General features: G+C 39.7%; 1 protein-coding gene across 1 annotated transcript in view; it reads left to right on the forward strand.

Moving 5' to 3' along the window:
• Positions 1–19,001, forward strand: part of MCF2 (MCF.2 cell line derived transforming sequence) — a 66,768-nt gene that overhangs the window by 20,439 nt on the left and 27,328 nt on the right. The window contains exons 6-15 of the mRNA XM_012556818.1: positions 375–524; positions 2,926–3,059; positions 3,366–3,480; positions 5,113–5,232; positions 8,090–8,281; positions 9,294–9,485; positions 11,087–11,258; positions 13,013–13,060; positions 16,795–16,832; positions 18,125–18,213. Of these exons, the coding sequence (XP_012412272.1) occupies positions 375–524; positions 2,926–3,059; positions 3,366–3,480; positions 5,113–5,232; positions 8,090–8,281; positions 9,294–9,485; positions 11,087–11,258; positions 13,013–13,060; positions 16,795–16,832; positions 18,125–18,213 (1,250 nt within the window). The remainder of the gene's footprint in view (positions 1–374; positions 525–2,925; positions 3,060–3,365; positions 3,481–5,112; positions 5,233–8,089; positions 8,282–9,293; positions 9,486–11,086; positions 11,259–13,012; positions 13,061–16,794; positions 16,833–18,124; positions 18,214–19,001) is intronic.

The raw sequence follows: 19,001 nt of genomic DNA on the forward strand, positions 1-19,001 counted from the left end.
TAGAGTTGTTGTAAGGCACTTTGACCAACTGAAGGGTTTAATAGAATAAAGAAAACACTTGCATTTTTCAAGGGCATAAACAAATTACTCAGTCCATGGCATCTTTAAGAAATCATTTTCACTGGTGCCCAAGGAATAAGTACAGAATTTTAGATAAAAGACATTCAGGAAGACTCTTAACCTCGCTTTCATTCCCTAGAGGCTTAGATGCAAAGTTGATTGCCAAAGGCAACGCCACATTTCCTTAGCAGAAGAGAGTTCAGAGTATACATGTTTGCTGTCATACCTAAATACAGTAAATGCAATTACTGATCCAGGTTTTGATATGTTGGCAGAATTACCGTAGAATTAAAATGATCACCGGCTCTTTGCAGGCTATAGAAAATTTTGCCCTCACAGTGAAGGAAATGGCTCAGATGTTACAGTCCTTTGGGACCGAATTGGCTGAGACAGAACTCCCAGATGATATTCCTGCAATAGAAGAAATTCTTGCAGTTCGTGCTGAAAGGTACCACCTGTTGAAGGTGAGGCTGAGAGAGTGGATAAACAATATTTTGCCACGATCTTTCTTTTTCTAGAGGAGTTTTTAGTGTAGTTATTTCACACTGATTGTTGTATAGGGAGTCAAAAGGTATTTCTATATTACAAAGAAAACTATAAAAAATAAGAATACTTTACAAGAGGAAAATGTCCTGGATATATTGGCTTCAAGTGTCCCCTCTGTAAATGGTGCAGTCTCTGTGGAGTCGTTGATCTGTAAATAGAGTAATTTATAAATGCGCCGGAATAAGAAATCCACAGTCCTTTTCGTTATCACGTATTTTGTTGTTGTTGTGATTGGTGTACCATCTAGTTGATTCCGACTCATAGCGACCCCGTAAGACAGAGTAGAACTGCCCCATGGGGTTTCCAAGGCTGTAATCTTTACAGGAGCAGATCGCCAGGTCTTTTCTCCTGCAGAGCTGCTGGTGAGTTTGAACTGCCGACCTCTTGATTAGCATGCAAGCTTTTAACCATTGTGCCCCCAGAGCTCCTTATTCTCTATCGTATGGAAAGGCCCTCTCATTTCAAAAGCAAGAGTGAGGTCCAGGAGACAGACCGGTGTACTATTTTGACCTCCACCACAGGTAGAGTGTGAAAGGGAAGAAGGAGAACTTGATGAGGAATCAGGGGGCCTGGTTTCTGGTCCCAGCTCTGCCATGGACTAACTTTGTGACTACGGCAAACATTGCTAAAATGATTTACAGTTCTCTTTTCCACAAAGGGTAGTTCTCCATGTTTTCTACAATAGGCCAGGGATAGTAAGTTGATTTTGTTCTCCTACCTGCTCCTGTATGGAGTGTTGGGTTGCGAAGGATTCTGAGGCACGATTGAGACAATCCACACGTACTTGTGTATTCACTTTCCTCAAAATGTTAAAGAACGATTCGAATAAGCATCAGACATCCATATACAACTCCTCTCCTTCATATGATAATAGGCATCCTGGGTACACTGACAGAGATTCAAGCTCTATGTAGCCATGATACTTTTACATTAAGAAGAGGGGAGAAACTGACATTTTTAACCACAATCTAAAAGCAAAACTCTGTTGAAGGAAAGAAATCTCTGACTCTCACAAGCTGTGTGATGTTGGGCAATTTGCTTACCCTCTCTGAGTTTCATTTTCCTTATCTGTACAATGAAGTTAGGTCCCTAAGTGGCACAAACAGTTGGTGCTCAACTGTTAATAATTATTGGAAGTTTGAACCCTCCCAGCAGCAGGCACCACAGAAGAAAGTCCTGGTGAACTGCTTCTGTAAAGATTACAGCCAAGAAAACCCTATGGAGCAGTTCTACTCTGTAACGCATGGGGTTGCCATGAGTCGGAATCAACTCCACGGCAACAGGTTTGGTTTGCTTTTTGGCAAAGAGGTTGTTGTTGTTGATGATAATGATGATGTGTGCATGCCTTGTAGGGTTGTTGCGAGGATGAAATGAGGTAAAGTATGTGATGTATGTACAACAGTGCTTAGCACATAGTTGATACTTCACAAATATTAGCTCCTAATATTCTTACTCATGTTCTTGTTGTTATCCTGGAACCTCTCTCCATAAAAATATATGTACAACCAAATTTTTGCTTAGAATTTTCAGGGGGCCGGTAGACCTCTTGGAGCCCTGGTGGCACAGTGGTTAAGAGTTCAACTGCTAACCAAAAGGTCAGCAGCTGGAATCCACCAGCCGCTCCTTGGAAACCTTATGGAGGCAGTTCTACTCTGTCCTATAGGGTCGCTATGAGTCAGAATCGACTGGACAGCAATGGGTATAGACCTCTTAAACGAAGTCTTAGACCACTCTTAGATGCCTGAAGCAGGTCTTTGTCTGTAGGCCACTCTCCAAGGTTAAGAGCTTCTGAATAGAGGTAGATGCTTCATGATGAATTAACTAAATCTAAAATGAAATAAAATAAGAATTAGGGCAGGCAATGATTGGTAATAATTAAAGATTAGTAGGAAATCTGAATATGCCTTAAATATTATTTGTAACTGTATCCTTTCTAGTGTGGCAATCTTTATTGTGCTATTACTGCCTTAATTGAGCATATTAAAAATGTTACCAGAATAGAATGGAATAGATTAGAACTTTTCTACCAGTAAGAGAGGGCAGGCTACAAATGGAACACATGGTGGTACTTCTACCTATAAAATCTTCTGTGAGTAGTGATTGCAACATCCATCGCCACAGATGGAGGGGCTTCTTGGAGATCCTTACAGCTTTTGGACTCTGTGATACTGAGGTATTCCTTGATTTTTCAGACAGCTATGAAAACAAAGGCCGTTCTAGAACTTCTGTTCCTATTCTGCACGCCGTAGGTGTGTTCTCCTTCAGTTCAGTGAGGTTAGGTTACTGATGCCTGATGCCTCCTGTTGTGTGTTTGTACAGAATGACATTACAGCTATAACCAAAGAAGGAACTATTCTGCTAACAAATCTGGAAGCACCTGACCCTGAAGAAGTTGTCAGTTCAAGACATGAGCATCATCAGCAAATAAGTGGTGATTGGCAAACTATTAATAAGTGAGTACTCCCATTTTGATTTTGGGTTACCTTATTTTTGAAGGGGACTTACACATTTTTACTGCAACCTGTTGAGTGTGAAGGTTTCCTGGACCTCTGGAAATCTGAGACACCTTCCTGAATTGTGTTCTACAGAGATTATTTAGCTTGTGGAAGAGGTTTTGTGGACACCAATGGGCTCTACCTGAACCAAGTATCATGGGCTATGACTTTGTCTATAATTCTTAATGGTCAGATCAAGTTTCTCTATAGACCTATGAAACAAATCATTGTTTTTAAGGAATTCTTTGACTTTTTTTGGTTAAGATTGCTGACTCAAGTACGTGATATGGAAACAGCCTTTGATGGATTTTGGGAAAAACACCAACTAAAAATGGAGCAGTATCTTCAACTGTGGAAGTTTGAGCAGGATTTTCAAGAGGTAAGTTAGAACATTTATAAACCCTTCCCCAAAAGAACCAAACCCATCGTCATCGAATCGATTCCAACTCTTAATGACCCTATAGAACAGAGTAGAACTGCCTCATAGGGTTTCCAAGGAGCGGCTGGTGAATTCAGACTGCCAACCTTTTGGTTAGCAGCTGAGCTCTTAACCACTGTGCCACCAGGACCCCAAAAACATATATAAGTAATGCATACATACAGATCATGCCTTTTTTCTGACCCATTTGAGAGTAAATTGCATACACGATGGCCTTTTCCCCCTAAATACTTCAATATCTATTAATAATAGGGACATTCTCTTCAGAACCACAGTACAGTCATCAAATCTAGTAAATGTAACATCGATGCACTACTTTTATATTATCTGCCATTGGTATTCCAATGTAGTCAATTGACCCAATAATGTGCTTTAGAGCATTTCTGTTTTCCTCCAGTACAAGACCCAGTCTAGGTTTAGTCTGGAACATTTCCGGTTTCTCTTTGTCTTTTATGACGTCTTTGAAGAATACTGTCCTTTTTTTTTAAGCAAACATTCTTCATTTTGGGTTTGTCCATTTTCTCATGAATGGGTTTAGTCTGTGTGTGACCAGCTAGACTATTACATAAGTGATATGCACTTCTCAGCACGGCACATGGCGAGGTACTTGATGTCCCCCTGCCCCTCATTGTTGGTGCTGATTTTGATCACCCAGTCAGGTGTGGTTCAATAGAGTTACTGTTTTTTTCCCCTTATAATTAATAGGAAATATGTGGGGAGAAAATTTAAGGTCATGCAAATATCTAGTCCGTCATCAAAATTTCTGCATGAATTTAGCATCAATTCATGATTCTTGCCCAAATCAGTCTTTACTATAATGACTATAAAATGATGATTTTCCAACTCAAGCATTTCCTCCATATTCACCAGTCGACACTAGCCATTCTGCTATAAGCAAGAGTCTTCCCTTCTCCCCATCTATTCAGTAATCTATTTATTGGATTCATGGATTCCTGTTTTTTGAATCGTTTATAATTCATTACTATTCTCAGTGGTTTTGGTGTTTCAAACTGGCTACTGTGTCGTTTTGATATGTCCCAACATTTTTTAGTTTTAATCACTTTGTTATTTTGTGGCATAAAGAGATATTCCAAGCTCATCTTGTCCCTACTCTGCCTCAGCCCTGGAATCAGCTATTTTTCTGAGGAAGACTGGTGTCTTTTTCTGGGAAATGGTATTAAAGACCAAGATCTGGGTATCAAGTGTGCTCATTGTTCTTGGAGGGTCTTTGCTTCTAGGCCCGTTCACCATAGAGCTGGGGAATATAGATACATGTATACACACACATACATACTTTTGTGTATACATACATACAAATACATGTCCACATATACCTGCATGTACACGTACATATTGATATTTTAGAAATCATGAGTTCATACTGATATCTAGGAGGTTAAATTTAAACACATAATATCTATTACTGTGAATAAAATAACTGAAAAATTTTCTATATATCCGATTTTTCCGTATTGACATTCTTTTTTAATAGCATTTTGTACAAAACTTGATTATAAAAGGAAAACTCTTAATAATTTGTATGTTTTTTAAACCTTTTTATTTCCTATTTAGCTTGTGACTGAAATTGAATTGCTGTTAAATCAACAAGCAGAGCTGGGTGATATAACAGGGAATCTATCTCAAGTAAAACAAAAACTAAAAAAGTTGGACAACTTAGATGAAAATTCTCAGGTGAGATTAAGTTTTAAATGTTTACTATATTGATGCAGTATAATAGTTACATTTTGATGAAGTAGTATAAACCCTGTCTTAGTTATTTAGTATTGCTACAACAGAAGTACCACAAGTGGATGGCTTTAACAAAGAGAAATTTATTCTCTCACAGTTTGGAGGCTAGAAGTCCAAATTCAGGGTACCAGCTCCAGGGGAAGGCTTTCGCTATCTGTTGGCTCTGGGGGAAGGTCTTTGTCATCAATCATCCCCTGGTCTAGGAGCTTCTCAGCACAGGGACACCATGTCCAAAGGACGCGCTCCACTCCTAGCACATCTTTCTTGGTGGTATGAGGTCCTCGTCCTGTCTGCTGGCTTCTCTCTTTTATAAAGATCCAACCTAATCCTGTAGATTGAGTCCTGCCTCGTTAACGTGACTGCCTCTAATCCTGCCTCATTAACATTCGTAGAGGTTAGGATTTACAACACATAGGATAATCACATCAGATCACAAAATGGTGGACAACCACCAATACTGAGAATCATGGCCCAACCAAATCGCCACACATTTTGGGCAGACATAATTCAATCCATGTTGTTGTTGTTGTTAGGTGCCGTCGACTCAGTTCTGACTCATAATAGCAACCCTATGTACTACAGAACGAAACACTGCCTGGTCCTGTGCCATGCTCACAATTGTTGTTATGCTTGAGCCCATTGTTACAGCCACTGTGTCAGTCCATCTTGTTGAGGGTCTTCCTCTTTTTTGGTGACCCTGTACTTTACCAAGCATGATGTCCTTCTCCAGGGACCGATCCCTCCTGATAACATGTCCAAAGTATGTAAGATGTAGTCTCGCCATCCTTGCTTCTAAGGGGCACTCTGGCTATATATACTTCTTATACTTTTTCCAAGACAAAGTTGTTTTTTCTTCTGGCAGTCCGTGGTATATTCAATATTCTTCGCCAACACCACAATTCAAAGACGTCAGTTCTTCTTTGGTCTTCCTTATTCATTGTCTAGCTTTCGAATGCATATGAGGCGATTGAAAATACCATGGCTTGGGTGAAGTGCACCTTAGTCTTCAAGGTGACATCTTTGCTTTTCAACACTTTAAAGAGGTCTCTTGCAGCAGATTTTCCCAGTGCAATGTGTCTTTTGATTTCTTGACTGCTGCTTCCATGGGTGTTGATTATGGATCCAAGTAAAATGAAATCCTTGACAACTTCAGTGTTTTCTCCATTTATCATGATGTTGCTTATTGGTCCAGTTGTGAGGATTTTTGTTTTCTTCAATCCATAACAAACCCTTATTATGATTAATCTGTCATAGGAACATTCTGTACAATTGGCACAAGAATATTGGACTATATTCTGTTCTGAATATAAGCCAGGGGTGACATGGCAGATATATCCTGTAGTTGTAGCAGAAGGCCTCTGAGATGATGTGAAGTGTTTCAAGCCCACCAATAAGAACATGAACATAATTCATTTTGAAGAAGCTAGAAAAATGTCTATCAAGAATGATATTTGGTACTTGGTAATGATCATAATGAAAATGATGGAAAACAGGCAAGAAGAGAGTTCCTTAAATGTCCAGCATATGATTTATGCAGTTGAACCAAACATAGACTTGGACTGAGAGACCTACTTAGTCTTACTAGCTGTGTGACCTTGGGTAGAGGGATTAAATTGTCTATCTCTCAATTTCCTCATCTTTAAATTGGGGATAAAATGTTTACTTTACAGAGCAATTGTGAGGATTCATCTAGAGGGTAGATCTAAGCACTTAGCCCAGTACCTGGGACATAGTAAGTACTCTAAAGAGGCAGCTGCCATTATTCCTACTAGTCTTAAAGCTTGGACTCAGGGCTTTAATACTTAACAAACTCTGGCTTTGCTCTCCTGCCTTGTATGGGAGGGTATGGCCAGGCTTTTTAAGGTGTATTTTCAAAGAACAGAAATTGAGAGGCAGCAGTGGCAGTGACCAGTTCTGGAATTATCCTTGTAGATCTGTGTGATTGTGGAACAATTTGCATATCCCCATGGTACAGTAAAAAGAGAAGGCAAACTGGCCTGGAAATTTGGGGGCTCTGATTTTAATCCTCGTTTTCCCACTGGCTAGCTAGGCTGGTCACTACCTCATTCTGGGCTTCCGTTTTCATTATTTTACCTTGGCAAGCATTTCCTGAGCTCTTACTATGGTTCAGTCAATATATGGGCGAAGCAGTAGTTCACAGGGTGGAGGCAAGCCTGCTAAGGTCCCTTTTGACTTGGAAACCCTGCGATGTTCGCGTCTAGTATGTAACACAGGTGGATGACGATGACTCTAATGAGGTTTCTGAGCCGCAGGGTATGTGGATCAATCACAACAGCTTTCTTTGGCTGGTGTGTCCCACATTTGGTACGGCCCAAACCTGTGAAAGCTGGAACCTGTGTAAGGTGGAAATTTGTCAGAGAAGGAAAATATTTTCCACTAATAGTGATAGAAAAGTGGTAAGACTGCATCCTGTCAAAGGTGGAAAACTTGCGAGACCCAGAAAAACAAGGCAGTCCGTCAAGTTTCAGCTTTCACACGTTTCACTGTCTATGCAGTTCTGTTCTAAATCCATACAAACCAGGAGAAACAAGTCTCACCCCCATTCTGGGTGGGATGGTTAATTTTCTGTTTCTGTAACCAGAAATCTGTAAGCTTCTGATGACATTGCTGCTATAGCTAATTCTTGGACCTTTTTTGCAGCCTGCAGAATTATGACATCAAACGGGAATTTTGGCAATATATCTTCCTTGCTAAACCAGTTTGCTTCTTATTTTCTTCTTTTTCCCCCATACGAATAGAGATCATGCAGTCATTATTTTCCTTCTCTCTTGAAAATCAGGATTTGTTAGCCAAGACCCGGTTTGTGATATTACATGGACACAGACTTGCGGCCAATCACCATTACGCACTTGATTTAATCTGCCAGAGGTGCAATGAGCTACGTTACCTTACTGATATTTTGGTGAATGAGATCAAAGCAAAACGGATACAGCTCAGCAGGATCTTCAAAATGCATAAACTCCTGCAGCAGGTATATCAGGGGAAATGGCCCATCTCTCAAGAAGGATGTATGGTTTTTATCCTGGGTTCTCCCAGCCTGACGTGCTTTGCCCTCATTCTTTGTGGTACACCTTTCGTCTCCTCTGAGGTTATGGGGTCAGGGTCTGGTATAGCTTTGGAATCGAATTTGTAAGAGGCCTGAAGGACTGAGTTTGATTATGGTCCTTTAAGCTATCTACCTATGTAGTCTGCATGGCTGGTCCCGTATTGTAAGAGGCGGAGCCTCAGTTCTGCATATTGAGATGAGAAGTGGATGATCTCCTTTCTATTTGGGGGATATCTCTAGTGAGTTTGCACTCATAACACTTTTCAAAGTCCCAGGAGGCATTTCACTAAGGCCTGAAACTCCGTCTACATTTCATAGTATAGCAATAAGAATGTAAACAGTGACTAGAAAATAGTCCTCCCCGGCTTGTGGGCCTGGCCCCTCCTTTCATGGGTAGGTAGTGAACAGAAGGGTTACCCTGCAGATGTGGTCTTGGCACTGCAAGGTAAAATAGAGGTATCAGTTATAGGTGTCAGATTCCAACGTCAAGATTTTAATCTGTACACCTCCTTCTCTGGCAAGAAAACGTTATTCTTGTCCTCAGCAATCATTAAGCATTTATGTTACACTTTATATTTTGCTAGGAGTTTTATGTTGCAGTTATTGATTTCAGGAAAATACCATGCAGCTAAAGTGTCAGTGTTGACAGAGTGGTCAGAGTCCTGGTGCAGAATGAGTTACTAGCTATGAAGTGAAGGCAGTGGTTCCCGACCATGGCTGTGCACTAGAAATACCTGTGGAGCTCTGCACAAATATAAATGCCCAGCTTCCAGCCTAGAACTACTGGGTCAGAATTTCTGGGGGCAGAACGCAGATATCTTTATTTTTTGAAAGCTCTGAAAGTGATTCCGATTCATGGAAACCACAGCTGAAGAAGACAAGTATGTTTCCTCTTTATTCATTTGTGTGTATGTTTTTTCCTTGATTTTCTCACTAGGCCCGGCAGTGCTGTGATGAAGGGGAATATCTCCTAGTTAATCAGGAAATAGATAAATTTCAGTCTAAAGAAGAAGCTCAGAAAGCGCTCCAAGACATCGAGAATTTTCTTGAAATGGCTCTGCCCTTTATAAATTATGATCCTGAAACCCTACAGTATGAATTTGATATAATTTTATCTCCTGAACTCAAGGTAGGAGAATTTTTTTTAATAAACAAATTGTATTATAATTGCAGTAGTATATAAGAGTTATACTATGTCACAGCTAACTTTATGTCAAAGTGCAGTTACCCAGCCCTTTTAAGGACAAAGGATGATAGTGGTTAAGCAGCAAAGACTCCAAAGGTTTATACTTGCTATAAAAAGAAGAGCAATTTCCATTCTGAGCTCTGGTTCCATTATCTTTAAACTCTTTTCACATACTGGGAGCTCTCACACATGTTTTCTTGTGCCGCTTTGGAGAAAGGCCCAAAGAGGTCCTAGGAGAATGCTGGGCCCGTGTCAAGACAACTCTACCCCAAACATCCTTCCTTTATGCAGCATTGACTGCCAACACTCCCCGGGCACAGGCCTGGCTGTTCCACTCTGTTTGAGAATAACACTCAACTGAGTTGTGAGAGTAAAGAAAGAATCTGAGTCTTCTTGGAGAAGGGGGGAGCACTGAAGTTAGCGTTAGCATGGTGGACAGCTATAGGTTAGTGCAGTCCTACCCCCTTGGAGGTGACATGAAAGACTCCCTCCATATTATAGATAAGAGTATTGGTGATGCTTTTTGCTGCTACAATGTGCAGCTGATTCTGAGGTTGGAGAGGTATCCATGCTTATCTGCACATCCTAGAGGATGCCCAGCAAATCTGAAACATGGCAGTGACCAAGCCATTCTCTGGAAGCAACCAAACTTAACTCTAGTTGCCTCATAGCATCTAGGAGGGACGGACAGGTGTTATCCATTGGTGGCTCTGAGGAGAACTTTAAAGGGAGTGTCTTGCAGGCTAAATCTACTATGACAATGCTATTGATTTTATTGTTTTTATAACTTGGTGGCTTTGTCATACCAAACAGGAGAGAGTAAGATGTCTTATCTTCCAGCCGTTATCCCTTCCAGCCCAGGAAGGGTAAATCACTTCATGCGGTGACCAGTTTTATCACTGAACGATACAGTTCTTCCCCAGGTTGTTTTGGTTGAGCTCTTCATCTCTGGTTTTATAACCATGTGAAGATAATACAGGCACTCCCCGGATTACAAACGTCCAACTTACATACAACCTATAGTTATGAATCAACCCCCGTAAAGCCTATGATATTAAAAATTTGAGCTACATACAATGGTTCATAATAACAAACAGGCCCTACTCCGTGGCACACATCAAAAATTACTGTTATTATTGCTGCATAATTATGTTAAAGATGTTTTAGTGTATCTGGAAGTGTTTCTTTAATGTTTTTAATGCGTAGGAAGGTACACTATATACTATATACTAAGACAAACATTTGACTAACTGATGTTAGATGCAAATCGTACCTAACTGTTCCGACCTTTGTACAAATTCAACTTAAAGACAGACTTAGGAACAGAACTCGTTCGTGATCCAGGGACTGCCTGAACATTAATATGTTTTACTTCACTTTGTAAAATTCTTCTAGTTATATTTGAAATTCTAGATTAATTTTTTGTGTATGTGCTGCCAAAGCGAGCACTCTAGATTAATTTTTTGACAGTCTGAGAAATATAATAAGATTTGTAATGACCTCATTTCAGAAAATGTTTCATCGAATTCTTATGTAACTTGCAGGTTCAAATGCAGACTGTACAACTGAAGCTGGAAAACATTCGGAGCATATTTGAGAGCCAGCAGGCTGATTTCAGGAACCTGGCAGATAGGCGTGTGAGGCCAATCCAATTTGTGGTATCTGGAACAGAACATTTGATGAGATCTAGAGTACCATTATTTTCACCTAAACATGGTAAAGTATCTTACATTCATCTTCTCTATCTCTTCCTTTCTCATTATTGTTTACTTTGTTTCTGTTGATGTACATACTGCATTTGTTCTTCAATCCTGACAAACTGAAATTTCATCTGTGCATCTTTGCTTTTGTTTAAATTATATAGCACAAGGCAGCAGTCATGGCTGATATTATAGGCCAGTAGTAGAACATAGTAGTAATAGCATGTAGGCCATGTTGGCAAAAATCTCAGGACTGAATATTCCAGCCTTGCAAATAAATATGAAAATTCATTCAGTTGTTGAAATATTAAACATCAAACTCACCCTTTCCTTCATCAGGTGGAAGAAAGCATATGAAACTGGCATCAACACACACCCACACACACACAACACACCCACACACATTTACTACTTATCTGGATAAACTATTATATGGTTTTTGAAGCTTCTGGTAAGTGATGGCTTAAATAATAGAACAAATTGCCTTTTCTAAATGGGTGCAGGTAAACAATAATTTTGTTGGCAGTTAACTTTTGCAGAGTCCGTTTCCTAGTCTTAATCTGTAAATTAGTTTTAACCATATAATGTCCATTTCCTTTCTAAGTCTTATGGGAAAAGTAAATTCCTCATAATGGTGTTGAACTACTCTGGAATTAAGATGAACCTACTTCTCCAGGAGTTCCCTTGAGCTGCCTTTGGGGTCTCTCAGGTGAGGATAATTTGGCCTTTGAAGCCCTAAGCTAGTTGGCCATGGGGCTAAATCTAGTCTCCGTAATCTGTCCAGTACAATCAGGGGCTTCATTAGTGTAGAGGAACTGCTTTGAAATTCAGAGAAGGCTCACACCAGGCCTAACAAGTATAAAATATATCTCGTGCCCAGCATGAGCCAGGTGAAAAAGAGGTGACGAAAGTAGTTATCTAGGCTAAGATGATAAAAGGTATATAGTTAATATTTATTAAATATAAAAATATACTCATAAAGTAAAGTAGAGGGTCAGGAAAAAGAGGCAGACCCTCAACAAGATGGATTCACGCAGTGGTTACAACAACGAGCTCAAACATAGCAACGATTGTGAGGATGGTGCAGGCCTGGGCAGTGTTTTGTTCTGTTGTACACAGGGTTGCTATGAGTCGGAACCAACTCGACTGCACCTAACAACAACACTCATAAATGAAACTATAAACCATGGCTTGAATGAATAAGATTGGCTAGGAAGATACAAAAAAAAAAAAAAAAAAAACAGTCAAAAGAACAAAAAACAAAAAAAGATAAAGCCTATCAGCTATGAGAATAAAATAGTATAGGTTGATATTCAAAAGCAGGAGAAGAACAAGTATTTGGGGGTCAGATAGACCTCAGTTAGATTTAGATTTCTGGTTCCATCTTCTACTTGTTGTATGACCTTGGGCAATTCACTTAATCTTTCTGAGCCTCGGTTTCCTTGTCTGTAAAATAAGAATGATAATGTCTACTTATTTCAAAATGTTGTTGTGAAGATAACATGAAAAAAATTATAAACTCTAAAGAGGTACTCAGTGAGTGGAACTGTCCCTTCCCTCTGGGTTAAGGCTTCTTGCTTAATTGTCCTCTAAAAGCTCAACTCCTCTAAAGAGGATTCCTGAAGTTGTACACCTTGGCTTAAGGAACAGGGTTTTGAGGAGACCATCCAAGATGCATTCAAGTCATTAGTCATTAGAAGTACCTTTTGTTTCATTTCATTTTTTCATTCTGATATTCTTATTTAATGGCATGACATTTTCTTTCTGCAGTGGGAACTGGATACTCTTTCTTTCAAGCATGTAAACTTTTTTCAAAAGGTACTTATCTTTATTATATTATTTTTTGTCAGTACATTTTCTGAGTTTGTGGACATGTGAAAAAACAGTTTGACACCTGGAAACAGCAGCGGTTCATTCTCACATTCTGCATGCAAGGAACTTTGTCCTTTTTTCGTAAGGACCATCCATCTGTTATTCCCTCTCGATAATAAACTTACCTTGGGGAATTACTATATAGAAAAGAGAGTATGCATCTAAGTTCAACGTCTTTTACAAAATGACCACTTGAGAAAAAACATGAGAAAAAAAACTGGCAATGTTCAAGTGAATCAGACTCGCTTTTATTTTAGTGACTTTCTTGTCATCCGCAAGAAAACCGTCTGTTTGGGAGTAGCTTGGATTTGCTTCATTCTAAGACTGCCTAATGTATTTATGAGGAAGAAGGCAGCTCCCTGAAGAAATGACATGGATGAGTAATGATTTGATCCATCATGGTTTGTGAATTAAATAAAAGCGTTATTTATGCCCCAAACCTTGTTCACTTTACCGCATTGCTCTGTGACTAATAGGGATTTTAACAATCAGCTCCAAACAATTCCTTAAGACTTTTAATTACGATGCAGCATATAAAAGATTTGGTCGAATCAAAACAAAAAGTGTTGATTTATTATGAAAATGAGTCAAACTGTTTTTCAGATTTTGTTTTGTTTTGTTTGTTTATTTGTTTGTTTTTCTTTGCATCAAATCCCACATGTAGCACAGTGCCTGGCACCTAGCGGGAGGCAGAAATAGTTGTCGAATTCACAATGAATACAGACTACAGTTATGGAAGGACATAGCCAGGGAGGGATGCAATGTAAAATGTGGTTTGAACTCCTAAATCTTTATCGCTAGTCCAGTTCTTTCTCCTTAGTTCCAGACCTGTGATTATGATTTGCCAACTGGAATTTTCCCTGGGCAACTAAGGCTCCACATACTCTAGCCAATGTTCCTCATCTCAGTGAGTGGCACTACCGTTCCCCCGTTGCCCAAGCCTGGGGACTTGAGTTCTCCTCTCACTCATGCTCCACCTCTAAAACATGAGAAAACCCCCCTGGGGTCACCCTGAGTTTGAATCAACTCGATAGCAAGTGGTACTGGTTTAAGTATCTCTCAAAGCTATCCCCTTCTCTCCATCCTCACTGCCACTTCCCTAGTCCAAGCTAACTTCATCTGTTGCCTTAACAACTGTAAGAGTCTCCTTGGCTCCCAACGCGCCCTCCTCAGTGCCCCTAGTGTCTTACCTTTTGGACTTTACATATACTGTTCTCTCTCTGGAATACTATTCCCTTCCTCCTTCCTAGCTCCTACTCCTCCATCAGACATCCTAGCTCCCAGCCACTTGTTTCAGGTAAGCTTTTCTTCCCTGCCTCTGCTCCCCATACCCTAGTTCTGTTAGGTGTTCATCCTATGTGATAACAAGCCCCACCCCTGCATTTTGTCTTGGCTTTTGGGCAAAACAAACCCATTGCCGTTGAGTCGATTCTGACTCATAGTGAGCCTGTAGGACAGAGTAGAACTGCCCCATAGAGTTTCCGAGCAGCACCTAGTGGATCCGAACTGCCGACCTTCTGGTCAGCAGACATAGCTCTTAACCACTATGCCACCAGGGTTTCTGGCTTTTGGGTAGTTGCCTCTTTTTCTGTCTTTCCTGCTAGACTGTAAGCTCTTGAAGGGAAGGGACTGTGTGGTATTCATCTTTGAATCCCCAGCACCCAACACAGAGCTTGGCATATAATATAGGGGCTCAATAATTTTATATATATGTATTTACAATGTTGAATGAATGGGTAAATATACCTTGCTTTTCAGAAAATGGTGTTTCTCGTAAGTTGTATATACATCTTATGATGTGCATCGCTTAATGTATTTGCAAAGAATCAGCAAAGTTAATGGTTGCTCCCAAAACTTTTATAAATAAGTTTTGGATCTCTGTATATTAGATCTCCTTAAAGTGGGGCTTATGAGTATTATTGAGAAATTGATGGTATATGGTAATTGCCACGAAGTCTAGTATATGTGTGTATGTATATATTTTTTAATAAGTGAGAGTAAAGTATAGAGTCTAGAGAACATAACAGCGCAGCCTTTCCCTAAGTGTGCCTTGTACTGGCTCCAGCTGAAGAGGACAAGACAAAGAGTATGTTCCTTCCATGGAGGGAGGAGACCCACACAGCCCATGTGGGTGACCGCCTTTTCAGCAGCCCTGAGAATCAGGAATTTAAGTAATCCTGTCTGGCTGGACCACGCCCTTGACTTTGTAGGAACATCTGGACTCCTTGCTTAATAATACGGAGGCTTACCCTTTGTAAACATAACATTTTTAAATGAAGATTAAGCCTTTGACTTTTGATGAAGCTTATTTTTAGCATTTTAATGTGCTTCAGAAATGGTTAGGAACCCATACCCTGATGTAGACTATATGGATTCGAATACCCATTCTGCTTCTTGGACAAGCTATTAACTTTACTTCTTTATCTATGAAATGGGGATAGAAGTAGTACCTACCTCCTAGAGTTTTTTTTTTTTTTTTTTTGAGGATTAAAAAGAAAATGTCCATGTAGCCTTAGTACAGTGCCTGGTATGTAGTAAGTGCCTGGCATGTAGCAGACATAGCTTTTCACCACTGCACCACCAGGGCTCCATGGTATGTAGTAAATGCCCAATAAATGTTAGATGCCATAATTGCAGGTTAAATTTAGATTTTTTTTTAAAAACTCTTTTTGATCTATGTCTTAGTTATCTAGTGCCACTATAACAGAAATACCACAAATGGGTGGCTTTAAAGGAGAGAAATTTATTTTCTCACAGTTCAGGAGTCTAGAAGGCTGAATTCAGGTCGCCGGCTGTAGGGGAAGGCTCTCCCTCTGTCACCTCTTGGGGAAAGTCCTTGTCTCTTTTCGGCTTCTTTTCCTGGATTCCTTGGAGATTTTCATGTGGCCTGGCATCTCTCTTGCCCCATCTGTGCTTCCTTGCTTCTGTGCCTAATCTGCTATTCTTATATCTCCAAAGTGATTGGGTTGAAGACACAGCCTGCACTACACACCCTACACTGATACAGCCTGTTTAACATAACAAAGAAAATGCTCTTCCCTACTGGGATCATGCCCACAGGTATAGGAGTTAGGATTCCAACACATATTTGCAGGGACACAAGTCAATCCATTACAATCCAGTTCATTAATGAGTTAATATCTGACTAAATGCTTGTGTGTCAGAATGAACACATAAGTAAATATGATGATTACTAACACCTACCTCAGTGCTCAGCAAGAAAGGGAATGTTTGATGAGTGAGTGAGTAAATGCATAGCAAAATCAGGCTCAAAAAGAAGTTGATCATGTACATAAATTGAACCAATCCCTGTTCTCCATAGTGTGCTTTAAAAATACTAATATCAACAAGTTGCAATATTAGTGTCTTTCTAATTATTTACCATAACCAAACCAAACCTTATTGCTGTCAAGCCGATTCTGACTTAAAGTGACCCTCTAGGACAGAGTAGAACTGCCCCATAGGGTTTCCAAGGCTGTAAAGCTTTACAGAAGCAGACTGCCACATCGTTCTCCCAAGGAGTAGCTGATGGGTTCAAACCACCAATCTTTCAGTTAGCGGCCAAGCACTTAACCATAGTGCCACTAGGGCTCCTTTATTTACTAGAAACATGTGTGTATGTTCATTAAAATACTGACTTTAATCTGTTTCGAAATTCTTCTTTCACATTGCTGTACCAGGGAAGAAGACTTGGAGACAGAATCAGAGCAACTTAAAAGTAAGTATCATTAATTAATTCCAAATTGGCCTTATTGCTGTGGTTGCAGAATTGGTATGAGGGCTTAAACAGCATTCTTTATTCACTAAATCAATATTGTGCATTTGAAGGCGTATTTAATCTGAAAGAGAAAACTGCTGCTGCATTGTGTCTAATTGCAGTACTGGCATATGCCCAGATGTATGAGCAGCATCTCAAGTCTTGGCTTCAGTTCAGCATCGTTTCTGTAGAACAGCTCATATATGTTCCAGCTTCTCCTTTTCTCCCCGCTCCCTCAATACACCTAAGTAAGTGTTACTCTTTGCTACAGAAGGAGGTTTCTTTCATAAGTGATTCCAGTCCTGCAAGTATGAAGCATGGACGGAGGACAGGTTTCTATGGGCCATGCAGAGGCTAACTCTGGGCTCAGAAAGACATCCATTCATTTCTTGATGGGTACAAGATTCCTTCTCTCTCAGTTACCCATGAAACTCTGGGAACTGCAGAGAGGACTCTACATTTTCTTTCTGTGTGTTCTTGATGGCTAATGAGGACAAGAACATATCCCCAAAAGGCAGCATAGCATAGTGGTACAGATTTTAGAGCTAGACCACCTGGCTTTTAATTCCAGCTCCATCGCTTTGTGGCTGTATTAGCCATGGGCAAGTTCTCTGGAACTCAGTTTCCTTATCTATAAAATAGGGATAATAATAGAACACCTTCATCGTAGGATTAGTGTAAAGATTAGATGATCTAATATTTGTGAAGTACTTCCGATGTGTGACATAGAGTAATCTAAATGTTTTATACAAGTGTTGTTGTTAGTTGCCCTCGAGTTGGCTCCGACCCGTGGCGTCCCCATGTACAACAGAACCAAACATTGCCTGGTCCTGTGCCTTCTTCACAATCATTGGTATGCTTGAGTCTATTGTTGCGTCCACTGTGTATTTTGAGTACCAGCTAACCTTAGGGGCTCGTCTTGCAGCACTATATCAGACAATATTCTGTTATGATCCATAGGGTTTTGATTGGCTAATTTTCAGAAGTAGTTCGCCAGGGCTTTCTTCCTAGTCTGCCTTAGTCTGGAAGCTGTGCTGAAACCTGTCCACCATGGGAGACCCTGCTGGTATTTGAAATACTGATGGCGTAGCTTCCAGCATCATAGCAACACGCAAGCCACCACTGTACAAAAAAATGACAGGCGGTAGGTCTACAGAGTTAGGACCTAGAGAAAACTTAATCTGACCTAGATTTCCTTGAAGAGAAATATACCTACAGAGATGCTACTTTACTTTTTCTTTTCATCATTTCAGATTGAAGTGGTGCATGATGTTCTGGACAAGAGAAGTTGCCGTCAATCCTCCCCTTTGGATAATGACAATAGCTTGGATGTTTTAAAGAAGTATCTTCTATTTATTAACATACAGTCATATGCACATATACCTGTAGGAGGCTCTGGCTCAGTGTTCCAGAGGAATGTGCTTGGAGTGCTGAGTTCACAGACTGGGGTTCGGCCTGATGTGATGGAAAGAGCACTAGATGAAGTGTCAGAAGTCCGGGTTTAGGCCTGGCCAAGCTCTGCTCTGGTTATGTGACTTGAGGAATAAGTAACCAGGCTTTTCCAGAATTTCAGTCTCCTCTTTTGCAAAAGAGGTGAAAATGAATGGGACAGCGCTTCAAAAACTATAAAGGATTATATAGATATACAGTAGCATCTTATAGATATTAGCAATAATTGTTTGCTTTTATCACATGATAGTAATATTCTAAACATAAGAATATTCAACTTTTAAATTGCATATCACAGAGTTGTGAGTAAGTAGCCAGTATTTTGGGGCAAGTTGTACAGATTATATACATATATATCAAAGAATATATATGATATACATTCAAAGAATATATATGATATACATTCAAAGAATATATATGATATACATTCAAAGAATATATATCATATACATTCAGAGAATATATATGATATACATTCAAAGAATATATATCATATACGTTCAGAGAATATATATCATATACATTCAAAGAATATATATCATATACATTCAGAGAATATATATCATACACATTCAGAGAATATATATCATATACATTCAGAGAATATATATCATATACATTCAAAGAATATATGGCATATACATTCAAAGAATATATATCATATACATTCAAAGAATATAT

The sequence above is a fragment of the Trichechus manatus genome, unplaced genomic scaffold (genome assembly GCF_000243295.1).
Source record: "Trichechus manatus latirostris isolate Lorelei unplaced genomic scaffold, TriManLat1.0 scaffold00079, whole genome shotgun sequence".
Taxonomy (NCBI): Eukaryota; Metazoa; Chordata; class Mammalia; order Sirenia; family Trichechidae; genus Trichechus; species Trichechus manatus.